At 36.4% G+C, this 13,189-nt stretch overlaps 1 protein-coding gene across 1 annotated transcript in view; it reads left to right on the top strand.

The window, feature by feature from the left end:
* LOC107583889 (inositol 1,4,5-trisphosphate receptor type 2-like) overlaps positions 1-13,189 on the top strand; it is a 31,729-nt gene that overhangs the window by 805 nt on the left and 17,735 nt on the right. The window contains exons 4-11 of the mRNA XM_016270243.1: positions 1,195-1,439; positions 1,801-2,001; positions 2,390-2,500; positions 2,732-2,827; positions 2,993-3,109; positions 10,300-10,464; positions 11,062-11,245; positions 11,973-12,047. Of these exons, the coding sequence (XP_016125729.1) occupies positions 1,195-1,439; positions 1,801-2,001; positions 2,390-2,500; positions 2,732-2,827; positions 2,993-3,109; positions 10,300-10,464; positions 11,062-11,245; positions 11,973-12,047 (1,194 nt within the window). The remainder of the gene's footprint in view (positions 1-1,194; positions 1,440-1,800; positions 2,002-2,389; positions 2,501-2,731; positions 2,828-2,992; positions 3,110-10,299; positions 10,465-11,061; positions 11,246-11,972; positions 12,048-13,189) is intronic.

Raw genomic sequence — 13,189 nt, 5'->3', positions numbered from 1 at the left:
TAACTCACTGAGGAAAAGTCTTCTTACACACTACTTTGGCAACCAACGGCCCCACGCCAAAGCCCTGGAGTACAGCTGCGGGAACAGTTCTTCCTCTGGTGGTAAGGTTCACAAGTGACCGTCAGCAGAAGCACTGTTGGCTCACCATTAACATCCTCTCACCCAACTTCTGCTCCTCTCATGCCTGACTAACCAGTGTTCTGTGTGTGTACATATGTGTATAGGTGGTTCTCCAGGACAGGACTCTGATAAGCCAGGCACTAGTATAACAGACATCCAATGTGCGCTGGACAACGTGGGGGCACAGCATTTATTTTAAGGATGACCCAACTGCCTTCCTCTCTGGTTTCCTCAGGGTAACTCACTGAGGAAAAGTCTTCTTACACACTACTTTGGCAACCAGCGGCCCCACGCCAAAGCCCTGGAGTACAGCTGCGGGAACAGTTCTTCCTCTGGAGGTAAGGTTCACAAGTGACCGTCAGCAGAAGCACTGTTGGCTCACCATTAACATCCTCTCACCCAATTTCTGCTCCTCTCATGCCTGACTAACCAGTGTTCTGTGTGTGTACATATGTGTATAGGTGGTTCTCCAGGACAGGACTCTGATAAGCCAGGCACTAGTATAACAGACATCCAATGTGTGCTGGATAACGTGGGGGCGTCCTGAATAGCCCATTTATCACAAACAAGTGTGTGTTTGTGATAAAGTGTGTTTCAACTGCTGTGTCATGTGAGGAGTCACTGGCACTTTATCAAAGGCCTGCTGTTAAGCAGTGTTTTTTTTCAACATTTCTCATTGAGAGAGAAAGGATTTCAAATTTGCTTCATGTCAAGCAGTGCAGTGCACAAGACATGGTCATTTGAAAAAGAGAATTTTGAATAAGTTGCTGCAAATGTTCATAAATATTAGTTTACATCTCATACAGAAGTACTACAATTACTAAAACTAAAACTGGAAAACAAATGACATTAAAGCTAAATAAAAAGATATAAAACTGCTATAAAAGATATGAAATGACATAATAAAATTATTAAAACTCAAATTAAAATGAAAACTGACAATATAAAAGCTCGTTCAAAATGTTAATAAAATACTATAATAGTATGTAAATAATACTAAAATAACACTGATCCTGTTAGAACTATAAATAACAGTTTCATAATCTCGGGTTCATTCTCTCTTGTCTTATGAAGTTCGAGACTCCTTGCACCTCAGAGAAGACATTCGGGGTCAGCTTAAAGATGCCTCCTCTGTCACCTCCAAAGCCTACAGCACCTTTCGCCTGGAAGTGTACCCCGAGATGGAGTCGATGGGATCGGGAGGGGACGGGATGGAGGAGGTGGTGGAGGAGACCCAGATGAGCCAGGCCATCATCATCATGAAACCCATCCTACGCTTCCTTCAGCTGCTCTGTGAGAATCATAACAGGGACTTGCAGGTGATGCAAATCATTTTTACTGGTCCAGTTTTGTTCAGCTGTGGTTTGTTTTGGCTATGAATCATTTTAGCGTATTACTTGTATTAAACACTGCAATTTGAAATGGTAGGTAGTGTACTTAGAAGTGAAATCCAGTGACGCTGCCTTCACAGTGTCAGAAAACCAGAGGGCTTTAAATAAGTGTTTTTCCATTTTGAGAAGAAAAAGCACCTTGATGTTTGAAAAGTACAAATCTCAAGTCAATCAAAATCTCAAGGGACCCCCAACCTAGTATGGACGAGTCTATCTGAATAGAGGTACTAATTTCTGCCACTCAGGACTTGTGTTGTTAGTCCAAATCTTTCTGTTCTCTTGTATACAGAACTTTCTGCGAGATCAGAACAACAAAACCAATTATAACCTTGTGTGCGAGACGCTGCAGTTTCTCGACTGTATCTGTGGCAGTACAACGGGAGGGCTGGGACTGCTGGGGCTCTACATTAATGAGAGGAATGTGGACCTGGTCAAACAGACACTAGAGACCATCACGGAGTACTGCCAGGGTCCTTGCCACGAAAACCAGGTATTGAAATGTTATCCTCTCTGGAAAATGGGAACAAATCTTTTTCCACATGGAAAAATGAATCCAAGGGTAACACTTTACAGTAACAGTACATGAATAATCATGTACTAATACCTGAATTATGTATTACTTTAATATGAGGTAATGATGAGTTAAGGCATGTACTAATCAAGAACTAACCTTAACTGTGACATGAGTCATATGATAAGAAATGTTGCCTTGGCAACTAAATATATTTAGATTTGGTATGATATCTGAACTAATTTCTAGTCTTTTCTACATATCTAAAACTTAGTTTGGGATCATAGATTATGATGTCTGAACTAATTTCTAGCTTTATTAATGATTATGCAAAAATCCGTCTTTTTTTGCATTTCCTCCTCCACAGACATGCATAGCCAGGCATGAGTCAAACGGCATTGACATTATCATCGCTCTCATTGTGAACCCAATTGATCCACTGGGGAAGAACCGACTTGACCTTGTGCTCGAGCTGAAGGTACTTGTTTGCTGCAGTCACTCACGTAGTTTGAATAAGAAAGCAATTGATGTATAATATAATTTTACAGATAACAAAATGTTCTGAAGCGTTTCAGATTTTTGATTTGGCATGTAAAAACATCTGCACATTTATCTCCAGGAGGAAAATATGTGAATATTCTTTACTTCACAGTAATTTTATAAAAAAAATAAACAAATAAAAGCTCTTTTCTTTACAATGAAAAATTAGAACAATGCATCTAAACTTCTTCTGGCCATCATGGAGAGTCGTCATGACAGCGAGAATGCAGATAAGATCCTGTACAAGATGAGACCCAATGAACTGGTGAGCTAATCAGTAGTTGTGCTATTAGGTGGTATATTAGCACTGTTCCTCAACTAACTGTTGTGTAGCTAATGAATATAGTTTAGATCATCTGTTATCAGTCGTAACATACCCTGTTCTTTGCCATAATTAAAGTAAAGTGATGTTCTGGTGTCATATCTATAGGTTGACGTGATCAAGGAGGCTTACATTCAAGGAGATGAGAGTGAGATTGATCACGAGACATCAGATCAGATCAGACCTAAAGATGTTGGGCACAACATCTACATCCTGGCCCATCAGGTAAGTTTTAAACATTCACTGGGAAACACTGTGCGCTACACTAGTGATTCCCAACTAGGTCTGTTTTTTTTATTTATTTTTTAATAAAATTAACAGTATGATATTTCAAAATCTGGTGTAATGTAATTTTTAATTAAATTAAATATCTAATATAATATGAGATTAAATCTATAAAATATGAATAGAGATTATGTATCATCATGATTAATCACATGACCCATTTCTTTTTACAGTACACATGAAATCAAAATTGACTATATTTGTTTTGTTAGTGCACACTGCTATTTTTGTGGTGAACAATTAATCCGTGCAAGTCAATACACAAAAAAAATTGTTTGCCTTCATAATCTTTAATCCAAATCTGAAAATGCACCTCTCCTCTGAAATGACGGACCTTCTCTGACGACGTCAGTTTGACGGCTTGGGCTTGAGCATAACATCCTTAAACACGCCCCTCCAACTGTCAGTGTTGTTCTGAATGAAACGCCTACTTTACTACATCCAGTCAGTTCGCAGTAGAAAAAAACAAGCCACGCCCTCTGTTTTTCTCATTCAATATTACGTTTCCCTCGGAAGTACGTCACAATACGGAAGTAAAGTCGGTCGCAACTTCCGGTTCACGCGGACTTTAAGGAAAGACAACAAAGTAATGTCTGAAATTTGAGCAGATTTTATGAATTAATAATGATAATAATAACATTTTATTAAAATAATATTAATTCAATTTATTTAAAAAACTGCAAAATCCTTCTGAAGGAAGAGTTAAGGTCTCTTGTGAGGAAATCCTCAAGCCAGCTGTGCATTTCTCAGTTCAGTCTCCACTTTCACTTCCACACGCTTTCTTGACAGGCTCAGCCATCTGCTAGACAGTTTATTTCTGTCTAACTGGCTGCTTTCATAATGACATAACTTCAGGTGTTCGTCTATCAGTGTTTTTCCAAACACTCTCACACAGATGACTGAAAGAAAGAACTAAGTGCGAGTGTGCAGAGTTCTCTCACTGTTAGCTTTGCTGGAATAATATATCTCATGGCAAACTCTTGCTGTAGTTTTCGTTGAGATTTTTGTTCAAAATTCAGGACTTTTACTCAGACCCTCTGGCTATTTTATATGGACACTGGTTTGAGAAACATTGGCCTATGGCTAGATGGTATTTAGTTGGACCATCTGCACAATGTTTGTCAGTCTCAGTTTCCTGTGTAGTTTCACACTTGTAGAAAACAAGCAGGGCCTGAGGACATAAGAGACATCCAGAGAGAGAAAGAGAGGGAGTCAAAGGAATAAGTCCTTGTCTTCTCGTCTTGCTGACAGTGAGAGAGAAATAAACAGGAATTAATTTAAGAAAAGCTTAAGCATTGATTGAACAGTTATTATTAATTACATTTATTTGTATTTAATGGTGTTTTTCACTATTACAATTGTTCATAGTTAGAATTTGCTGTTTTCCGGTAAGCAACCACCCAGAATACTCTAGAAACTTCATGGCAACATGATAAAATTATATGAAAACCAGGGATGTAACAATGCACCCCGAGCCAGTTGAAAATCAATAAAAACATGTGACAATTGGGGGTGGGGGTTTGTACAGTATGAATGTATCTCTGAGGGGAACTGACTGTCTTCGGAAAAGTTTAGACTGTATTTTCTTTTCATCTTGTCTCTGTATAATGTGTAGTGATTAAGCGCAGCTCTGCTTTGTTTACCGCGGTAATCAAGGAAACCCTATATTGCTGCTCTTCCATAAGCATGATTTGGGATTTGTTTTATAATTTAAATTTAGTTTTGTCATTTGACATATTTCAATCATATTTCAATTTAACAAAGAAATGTGCATAATTTTGTCTGAGAAATAATTAAAGAGCACCTTTTCGTTTATAATTAGTCTTATATCTCATTTCTTAAAAAACAATTGTGAGAAAATCGTATTGTGAAATCAGTATCATGAAATCAGTATCGTAAATCACATTGCATCATGAGTTAAGTGAATCATTACATCTCTAATTACATAGGAAATTCCCGAATTGATTTTGGATGATTTGAAAATGACATAAAATTATATATTAAAAAGTTAATTCAACCTGATTTTAGTAGTTCACCCAAGTATTTAGCTTGTTTGATAAAACATCCGTTTTAGAGAGAAAGCTCCATAAACATTCTTTGATTGTCCTGTAGAAATGTGGGTGAATGTACTTTGGCCCTCAGAACGTTTTTTTTTAAGCGGTTTTCACAAAGAACATTCCCACGTCCTTTTTTTCCATTGTGGTTTTAATTTTTTTTTGGTTTTGTTTGCTCAGCACGTTTAGAGAGAAAGCTCCATAAACATTCTTTGATTGTCCTGTAGAAATGTGGGTGAATGTACTTTGGCCCTCAGAACGTTTTTTTTAAGCGGTTTTCACAAAGAACATTCCCACGTCCTTTTTTTCCATTGTGGTTTTAATTTTTTTTTGGTTTTGTTTGCTCAGCACTGTTGACATGGTTGCTTTAGACTGTGTTAGCTCCAGTGCTAAAAAAACAACTGCCAAAAACAAGATCCTCCTGTGTTTACTTGGTACATGACAAAGTAAATGAAATTTTTTTGGTGTCAGTTTAGCTTTTTATTGCGTGCCTTGCTCTCTTCCAGCTCTTAAAAACAGATTCCTGATGTTAGCTTTGATCTGAAATGAAAAGGACACTGTGAACATTTTTGGAGCAAACGTGGCTTAGACGTCAATAAGGAGAAAAAATTATTTCACCACCTTTGTGTCTCAAGTGGTGCACATCTTTTGTGTTATTTCAGCCTGTGAGTAAACAAGCATGTAAATCCCTCGCTCCCGTTCACCACTTTAAGGCCATTATGCGATGAAGGGACACTGAGGGTGTGGAATGATTACTTGTTTGCCTCAAGGATGTGTCTTTTTTTCGAGGTTACAGAGCATCCGCCTCCCTTTCAGACTTGTTGTTTAACCCTTGTGCGGTCTTCGGTCATTTCTGACTGGAGAATTTTACATTTAGAATTTTTTTTAATTGTAGCTTCACCAGAATGGTAAGAAACTTGGTGACTTTTATGGCACTTGGTATGTGAACACACACAAAAAATGAGGGCATGATTCGAAAAAGCTAAGTGATTGTAAAAAAAAAATAGCCACACTCATGGTCTTTGGTCAAAAATGACCGACCTTAGGAAATGAATGGGAAATGGGAAAAAAAATCGAAAATACAGAAAATGTTTATCTACAAGATTATCTATCTACAAAAAAAAATCCAAAAAATTGCACAGCAATGAAGGGGTGAAACTCTAAAACATCTAGAGTGCAAAATCAACACACCAACTCACACACACGCGGACACACACTTGTACACACACACCTATGAACTGGTGTGACTGTAACACTGCAACTATGTAAAATAAAATCAATAATTCAACTACAATGCAGTAAAAAAGTGGACAGCAAGTAAGGGGTTACACTCTAAAACATCAAGAGTGTAAAACGGATACATCCACTCACACACACTTACTTACACTCACAGACACACACATACAGAATTATATATTCTCAAATGAATTGATATGGCTATAACCATATAGCCAAAATGAGTCAGAAGACTGAAATAAGAGGTTAAAATCAGATCAGACCCAGAAGGATTAAGCTCTGATAAAGCATTCCTGTTATTTTTTGTTACATTTTTATATAATTTTAATGTTTTGTGTAACAAACTGCTTTCTGTGTTCAGGTTTGAATGTAGTAGTGATAATGCAAAAACCTACACTTCAAATCAACATTTAAAACAACAAAAAATATAAACCTTGACAAAAAGTAGTCTTTGAGAATGCCTTAATATACATTTAAATCCACAACCTAATAAAAGTAAACAATTATGTATAAAAACAATTAGGGAATTCAAAAGCCTCTCTATAGAGTCCTATACAGGAATCTAGTGGTTACACCATGAAATTACAGGTTTTGCTCTCACCAGGAGGTGCTATTCCAAAAGGGTCTTATTGCAGCCTGGCGCTTGCACTCTCAGACGTGCATTCTCAGGCTTGCACTCTCAGACACTTGCACTTCCGCTAGCGACGTCACTTGCAGTCTTTTTTATTTTTTATTTTGTTCTATTTATTGATTACTTTTTGTTTGAATCTCTCAACATTTAGCCAGGTGGTGAAGACGAGCCAAAAGAAACTAAATTACAATGTCACTTGCAATCGCCACTTGCACTCTCCGATACCTGCGACGTCGCTTGCTATCGACACAAATCGTGCATGTTGCCAATGGAGACAAGACACTGTGGTGGTGATTTAATGGTTAAAACTAATTTAATACCGTAACCTACAGGGTCCTGCAAGAAAAAGACAAGACCCGCAAATCCGTGGCCACAGAACAGCAGAGTGTCTGAGAGTGCAAGCCTGAGAATGCACGCCTGAGTGCAAGCGCCAGGCTACAGCCAGACCCTTCTCTGCTATTCTGCCTTCAAAAATTAGATTTTAAAGGCCGAGTCTCTATTTTAATCTGAAATACTGCATTAATTGAAAAATATATATATTTTTTTACTATTTTCAATGGGAAAAAATGATCATAATTATTGCATAAATATTAATTAGTACCATGAAATCTCTCAAAATACAAAAGAAAAAATATTATTGAACAAAAATATATTAGATTGATTTTACTGAAGAAAAGAAAAGTTACATTTCAGGTGTCCGGTCACTTTTGACCGCGAAGACCATGAATGTGACTCCCAAATGAGGAGCACACAAGGTTAATAGAAAAGTAACTAGTTTGATTCAATAGATTAAGCATCCTTCTTTATGTATAAATTGCCTTATTTTTAAGGAGATGGTTCTTTACTTAAACGAATAGCTTGGATCTTGCAGAGCATCATTGATCGTTCGTTGGCCTTTGATCCTGTCATCTGTTAGAAATGATTTTCAGTGCGCTGTTTTTGATTAGGTTGTCTCTGGATGCTGTTGTCTCACTAATGCATCTTGGCCACATCGCTGCGGGTATTCAGTCATTGAGATAAACATCAGAGTTCCTCTGCGTGGGCAGCTCTTAAAATGTTTTGATTTTGAAGTAATCAATTTGATCAGTCCTGACCTCTTATGAATTGACTCATCCAGGGGTTGCATTGGCATTATGAAAGTGCTAAATTGCTAATGTGATTTGTGTTAGCCGAGTCACCAATGTGTCACTAATAGATTAATGGCTGTTCCTGCAACTTCAAACACTTTAATGTCTCAGTGGTTGAATTTTAGCAATATTTATTCAGCTTTTTCTTTTTATTATATGAAGCTAACGTTAAAACTTTTTAAGGCCTCTGTTTATTTTTGCTACCTTTCAACTGTATAGATGTGTTTATTTTAGTGTTGTACCATTGTCCCAGAGCCATACTTTAATAGCCAATATTAAACTATGAAAATCCATTATAAAGTTTAGTTATTGCATGTTAGAAGCTGTTTTGATCTTAAAAAATATGATAAACCGTTTCATTATTTATTTTGTTAAAATAATTAATATCTATTTTTGTCTTATACAGTATTTGTATTTTATATCTATATATTTTTACACAAATTATGACTGTCCCCCAGTTGTAGCATCATTTCCACCACAACAAACAATTCTGCTTTTTATTAGATAATAACATTTGATCAAAAGTTAATGTACTTGTTTACCAAGTAGACAACAGTGTCAGTGAAGAGTATACATGAGATGAAGAGCGAAATATAAAGAAATTCGAGAAAAAAATATAATCACTTGAAAGTTTTTTTTAATAGTGCATCATTTCCAGTTATGTTATCATTTTTTAGTCTTGCATTTTTAGACGGACATTTAAAAAAATGTATCTTAATTTTTTTAATTCAGTTGTAATTAAGTTTTTATATATATAGCCACGTTATTCTACTGATAACGAGTTCAAACAGATGCCATTAATACAGGTAACGAGTGGAGGACAGAGGAGCCTCTTAAAGAAGTTGTTACAGGTCTGTGAGAGCCAGAAATCTTGCTTGTTTGTAGGTGACCAAATACTTATTTTACCGAGGAATTTACCAATGAATTCTTTAAAAATCCTACAATGTGATTTTCTGGATTTTTTTTCTCATTTTGTCTCTCATAGTTGAGGTATACCTATGATGAAAATTACAGGCCTCTCTCATCTTTTTAAGTGGGAGAACTTGCACAAGCTATGAAAATAATAAGCCATTTTATTCCAGAAATGTAATTTCCACCTTCGTCATTTCCATCACACAGTGATGGAAATTACATTTCTGGAATAAAATGGCTTATTATTTTCATAGGAACTAGTGTTGCCATTTTGCATCAATGTCAGTTATGATGACAAAAGCGGCTGATGTGCTTGATGTGCGTTCAGATAAAAAATGAGAGCGATTTCATGCCTCTCTCCCAGCCAACTGGAGCTTCAGCCATCAAACTGCTGACACTTCCCTCTGTTGTGTCAGTCTGTTTGCGTCTGCTCAAGCTGGCGTCTCCTCAGCCATTATGGCACCACATGAAGAACCAACAGAGACATGTGCTGAAACAGATTCTAGGAGTCTGGGATCTGTTATACTACACGCCACTCGCCACGTCTTCTAGTGGTCACCACAAACGGTGTTTATTCTCGCTGCAAGTGAACTCGTATGTATTTTCTTTCAACTTGCTCCTGGTTTTGAGGATGAGGGCATGTCACACAACTGGCCGTGTTGATGTCTGCTTAATCTGGCTAGCTTCTCCCTAGACGCACTTACTTTGTGTTACTTTGCGATGTCAGCCAAGAAGAATATGGAAACCTTTTCTCTTTCTTTTAAAAGTTATTTATTTATAACCCTATTTATTTTCCAAGCTATGTATGCTTTATATGGTTATGTGCACTTTATTATTTGCAGCTATCATGCTTTTTTTTTTTTTTTTTGCTATATGACTGAAAAGTATTGACGCCCATTTCATCATTGATAAAAAAAATAAAATAAATAAAAGTCTGATTTGCAATTTGTGAACTCTGAATTCTGGGGAAAAAAGTCTGAATTGTGAAATATAAACTTGTAATTGCAAGAAAAATTGTAAGAATTGTAAGATAAAAAGTTGCAATTACCTGTACAAAAAAGGCCTAAAGCGCTTCCATAGAAAAGTGTTTGAATTGAAGGCTGTTGAATCTTTTAATGTGATTGTAAGGATGCTAATGCTATAGCATTATCTTCTGATGTCTTTTCACAGCTGCTGAATAAAATCGTGTTCCTGGTTAGTTTTGTGGGGAACCAGGGCACGTTCACACGAGGGTACAAAGCAGTTATCATGGACGTCTTCTTCCTTCTGCATGTCAGTTACGTCATCGTTTGCATGCTGGGTCTGTTTGTACATGAGTTCTTCTACAGTATCCTGGTACGACTTCACACTTTTTGCATTATAATTAATTTTCTGTAGTAAAAGTTAATGATTTAATTCAGGGGTTTAAAGTGAATGTTTCTTTTGCTTGCCAAGGGTGAATTTATTTGATCAGAAATATACTAAATGGAGAAATATTGTAAAATATTCTAATGTAAAATAACTGTTCTATTTTAATATATTTTAAAACATAATGTATTCCTATGTTTGTGAATCTAAATGTTTAGCTTCCATTACTTCAATCTTCAGTGTGACATGATGTTATGCTGATTTAGTGCTCAAGAAACATTTTCTTGTTGTTATTAATGTTGAAAGTTCTGCTTAATATTTTTGTGGAAAGTGATACTTTTTTTCAGGATTCTGAATAGAATCGATTTTTCTGAATCGATTTTGAATAGAAAGTTCAAAAAACAGCATTTATTAAAAAAAAAAAATTTGTATCAATGTAAAAGCCTTTACTGTCATTTTAGATCAATTTAATGCAAATTTAATTATTTCTTTTTGGCTTTATAACAATGACAACATAAATAATTTAATTTCTGGAACAACATGTCTTTATAAGATCCTCCTCTTTCTCTCTTTTATTCCCTCTAGTTGTTTGATCTTGTGCGAAGAGAGGAAACCCTCCTAAACGTGATGAGGAGCGTGACGAAGAACGGCCGCTCCATCTTCCTCACAGCTGTTCTGGCTATCATCCTGGTCTACCTCTTCTCCATTGTGGGCTTCCTCTTCTTTAAAGATGACTTCCTCATGCAAGTCGACCGCCTCCCTGCTTTAAGTAAGCATATGCTCTTTGCTGTGGTGGCCTCCTATCTCTCCAGCCGTACATTGCATACAACTTGTGGTTTTGGACTTTCGTTTCATATTTCCCTAGTGTTATAGCATTATTATGAAGTCATTATCATGTGCTAATGTGCAACCCTCCGTATCGTATGTGTAAACAACTTAGTATGAATAGAAATGTCTCTTTTAGAGAGATTACCACATCATGTATTCAGATGATGTGATGTATTCAGTATGTACTCGGTGTATCTGTGCATTCATGCATGCACATGTTAATGTTTGAAGGGGAATATTTGTGTTTGTGTATATGTGTTTATATGAACACACATGGCCATGTAACTGTGTTGAGGACCTGCTAGCACATGGCACCTGTTGCATAACCCAGCAGTGGCCACACTCCCTTATGTAATCACTTCCTCTGTGCACTGTACAAGCACTGGGGACAGAAAGGGCACATGCATACACGCGTGCACTGGAATACAACACGCATGATTCTTGAATTAATCATTTCAGTTGTGGAAATACAAAACCTTTGACTTGGTAGATGAGCTTCAGTTGTCTTGCTGATTGCTGTTGAAATAGTTTTTCCCTAAATATGACAAATAAACTAAATCAAATCAGACTTTTTAAATTGTTAAGCACATGCTATGAATGTATTTTCATGTTTTTACAAAAAAAAAACTATATTTAACAAGTGAATATTTGTTTGGTTTGTGTTTTAGAGAAGAGGAATGTGAAGGAGTCTATGAGCTGCCAGAGTGAGACCTGTTCTAACTCCCCTTTTAGTTCTAACCACGGTAAGTCACCATTTTTACAGTGGCCCCAAAAATGTCTGGACATTTAGGCCACCCACAAAATGTATAAATGTCCTTGAAATACACATTAAAATGTCACACCAAGTGGCATTTTTTGAAGAAATATAACACACTTTATAGCACACTTTTCAAGCAAAACACAAAAAGAATATTGTAAAAGCTTTTTAATTAAATGTACAATAATAATGTTTAAAATAAAAATGTATTTGGACACTCAATGGTTGGTTGGTTTGATATATTTTTTGTTTAATGTGCTTTTTTAAAAGTGTTTAGGTTTTACTTTTTAGGGCCACAGTTTACCATATTGATCCATAAAGCACACCATGAAATGGTTTGAGAAGCATGATGTCTGCAGTGTGATTTCCATACAGCTGTGCTTGAGTATCATTAGGCTGTAAAATCTTGGACTTTAATTGGGTGATTTGAGTGTCACATTGAGAAGGATATCAAGAATATTTTAGCCTTTACTGTGTAGCGCTGCAGTTTCTCTTTTAATTTCACCTGTCTCACCCTTCAGCTGAATGTTAATAATAATCTGCAGTAGTGGTGGCATGTCATCTGATTTGTGTGTGCGTGTGTATTTATGGTTTTCCTAAGTGTTTGTTTGTAAAGGGCTGGTCCTGTGTATCTGTTCTAGAGGTTAAGGTGCTGAGATGACCCGTGAATGTGTGTGTGTGTGTGAGAGAGAGATGACTCATGTGCTTCTTTGTTCTGCTTTGCCCTGCGAGTCTTTAAAGATCACCTGTGCTTTTAGATATCAACACGTGCACTCTCTTACTCTCTCACACTCACCCTCTTTCTTTCTTTTGACCTCTGTGGCCTTTCTCTGTGTCCCTCACTTATTCCTTACTTACTTTTCCATAAGCTCATTCCTTCAGTCTTCCTGTCTTTCTTACTTTGTGACTTTTCTTAGTCTGTTTCTATATACTGTATATATATATATATATATATATATATATATATATATGTATATATGTATGTATATATACAGTGGGTACGGAAAATATTCAGACCCCCTTAAATTTTTCACTCTTTGTTATATTGCAGCCATTTGCTAAAATCATTTGTTAATTTTTTTTCCTCATTAATGTACACACAGCACCCCATATTGCCAGAAAAACACA

This window comes from Sinocyclocheilus grahami, unplaced genomic scaffold, assembly GCF_001515645.1.
Source record: "Sinocyclocheilus grahami isolate Dianchi unplaced genomic scaffold, SAMN03320097.WGS_v1.1 scaffold55.1, whole genome shotgun sequence".
Lineage (NCBI taxonomy): Eukaryota > Metazoa > Chordata > Actinopteri > Cypriniformes > Cyprinidae > Sinocyclocheilus > Sinocyclocheilus grahami.
The sequence above is the reverse complement of the archived record's forward strand: the minus strand, read 5'-3'. Positions and strand labels throughout refer to the sequence as shown.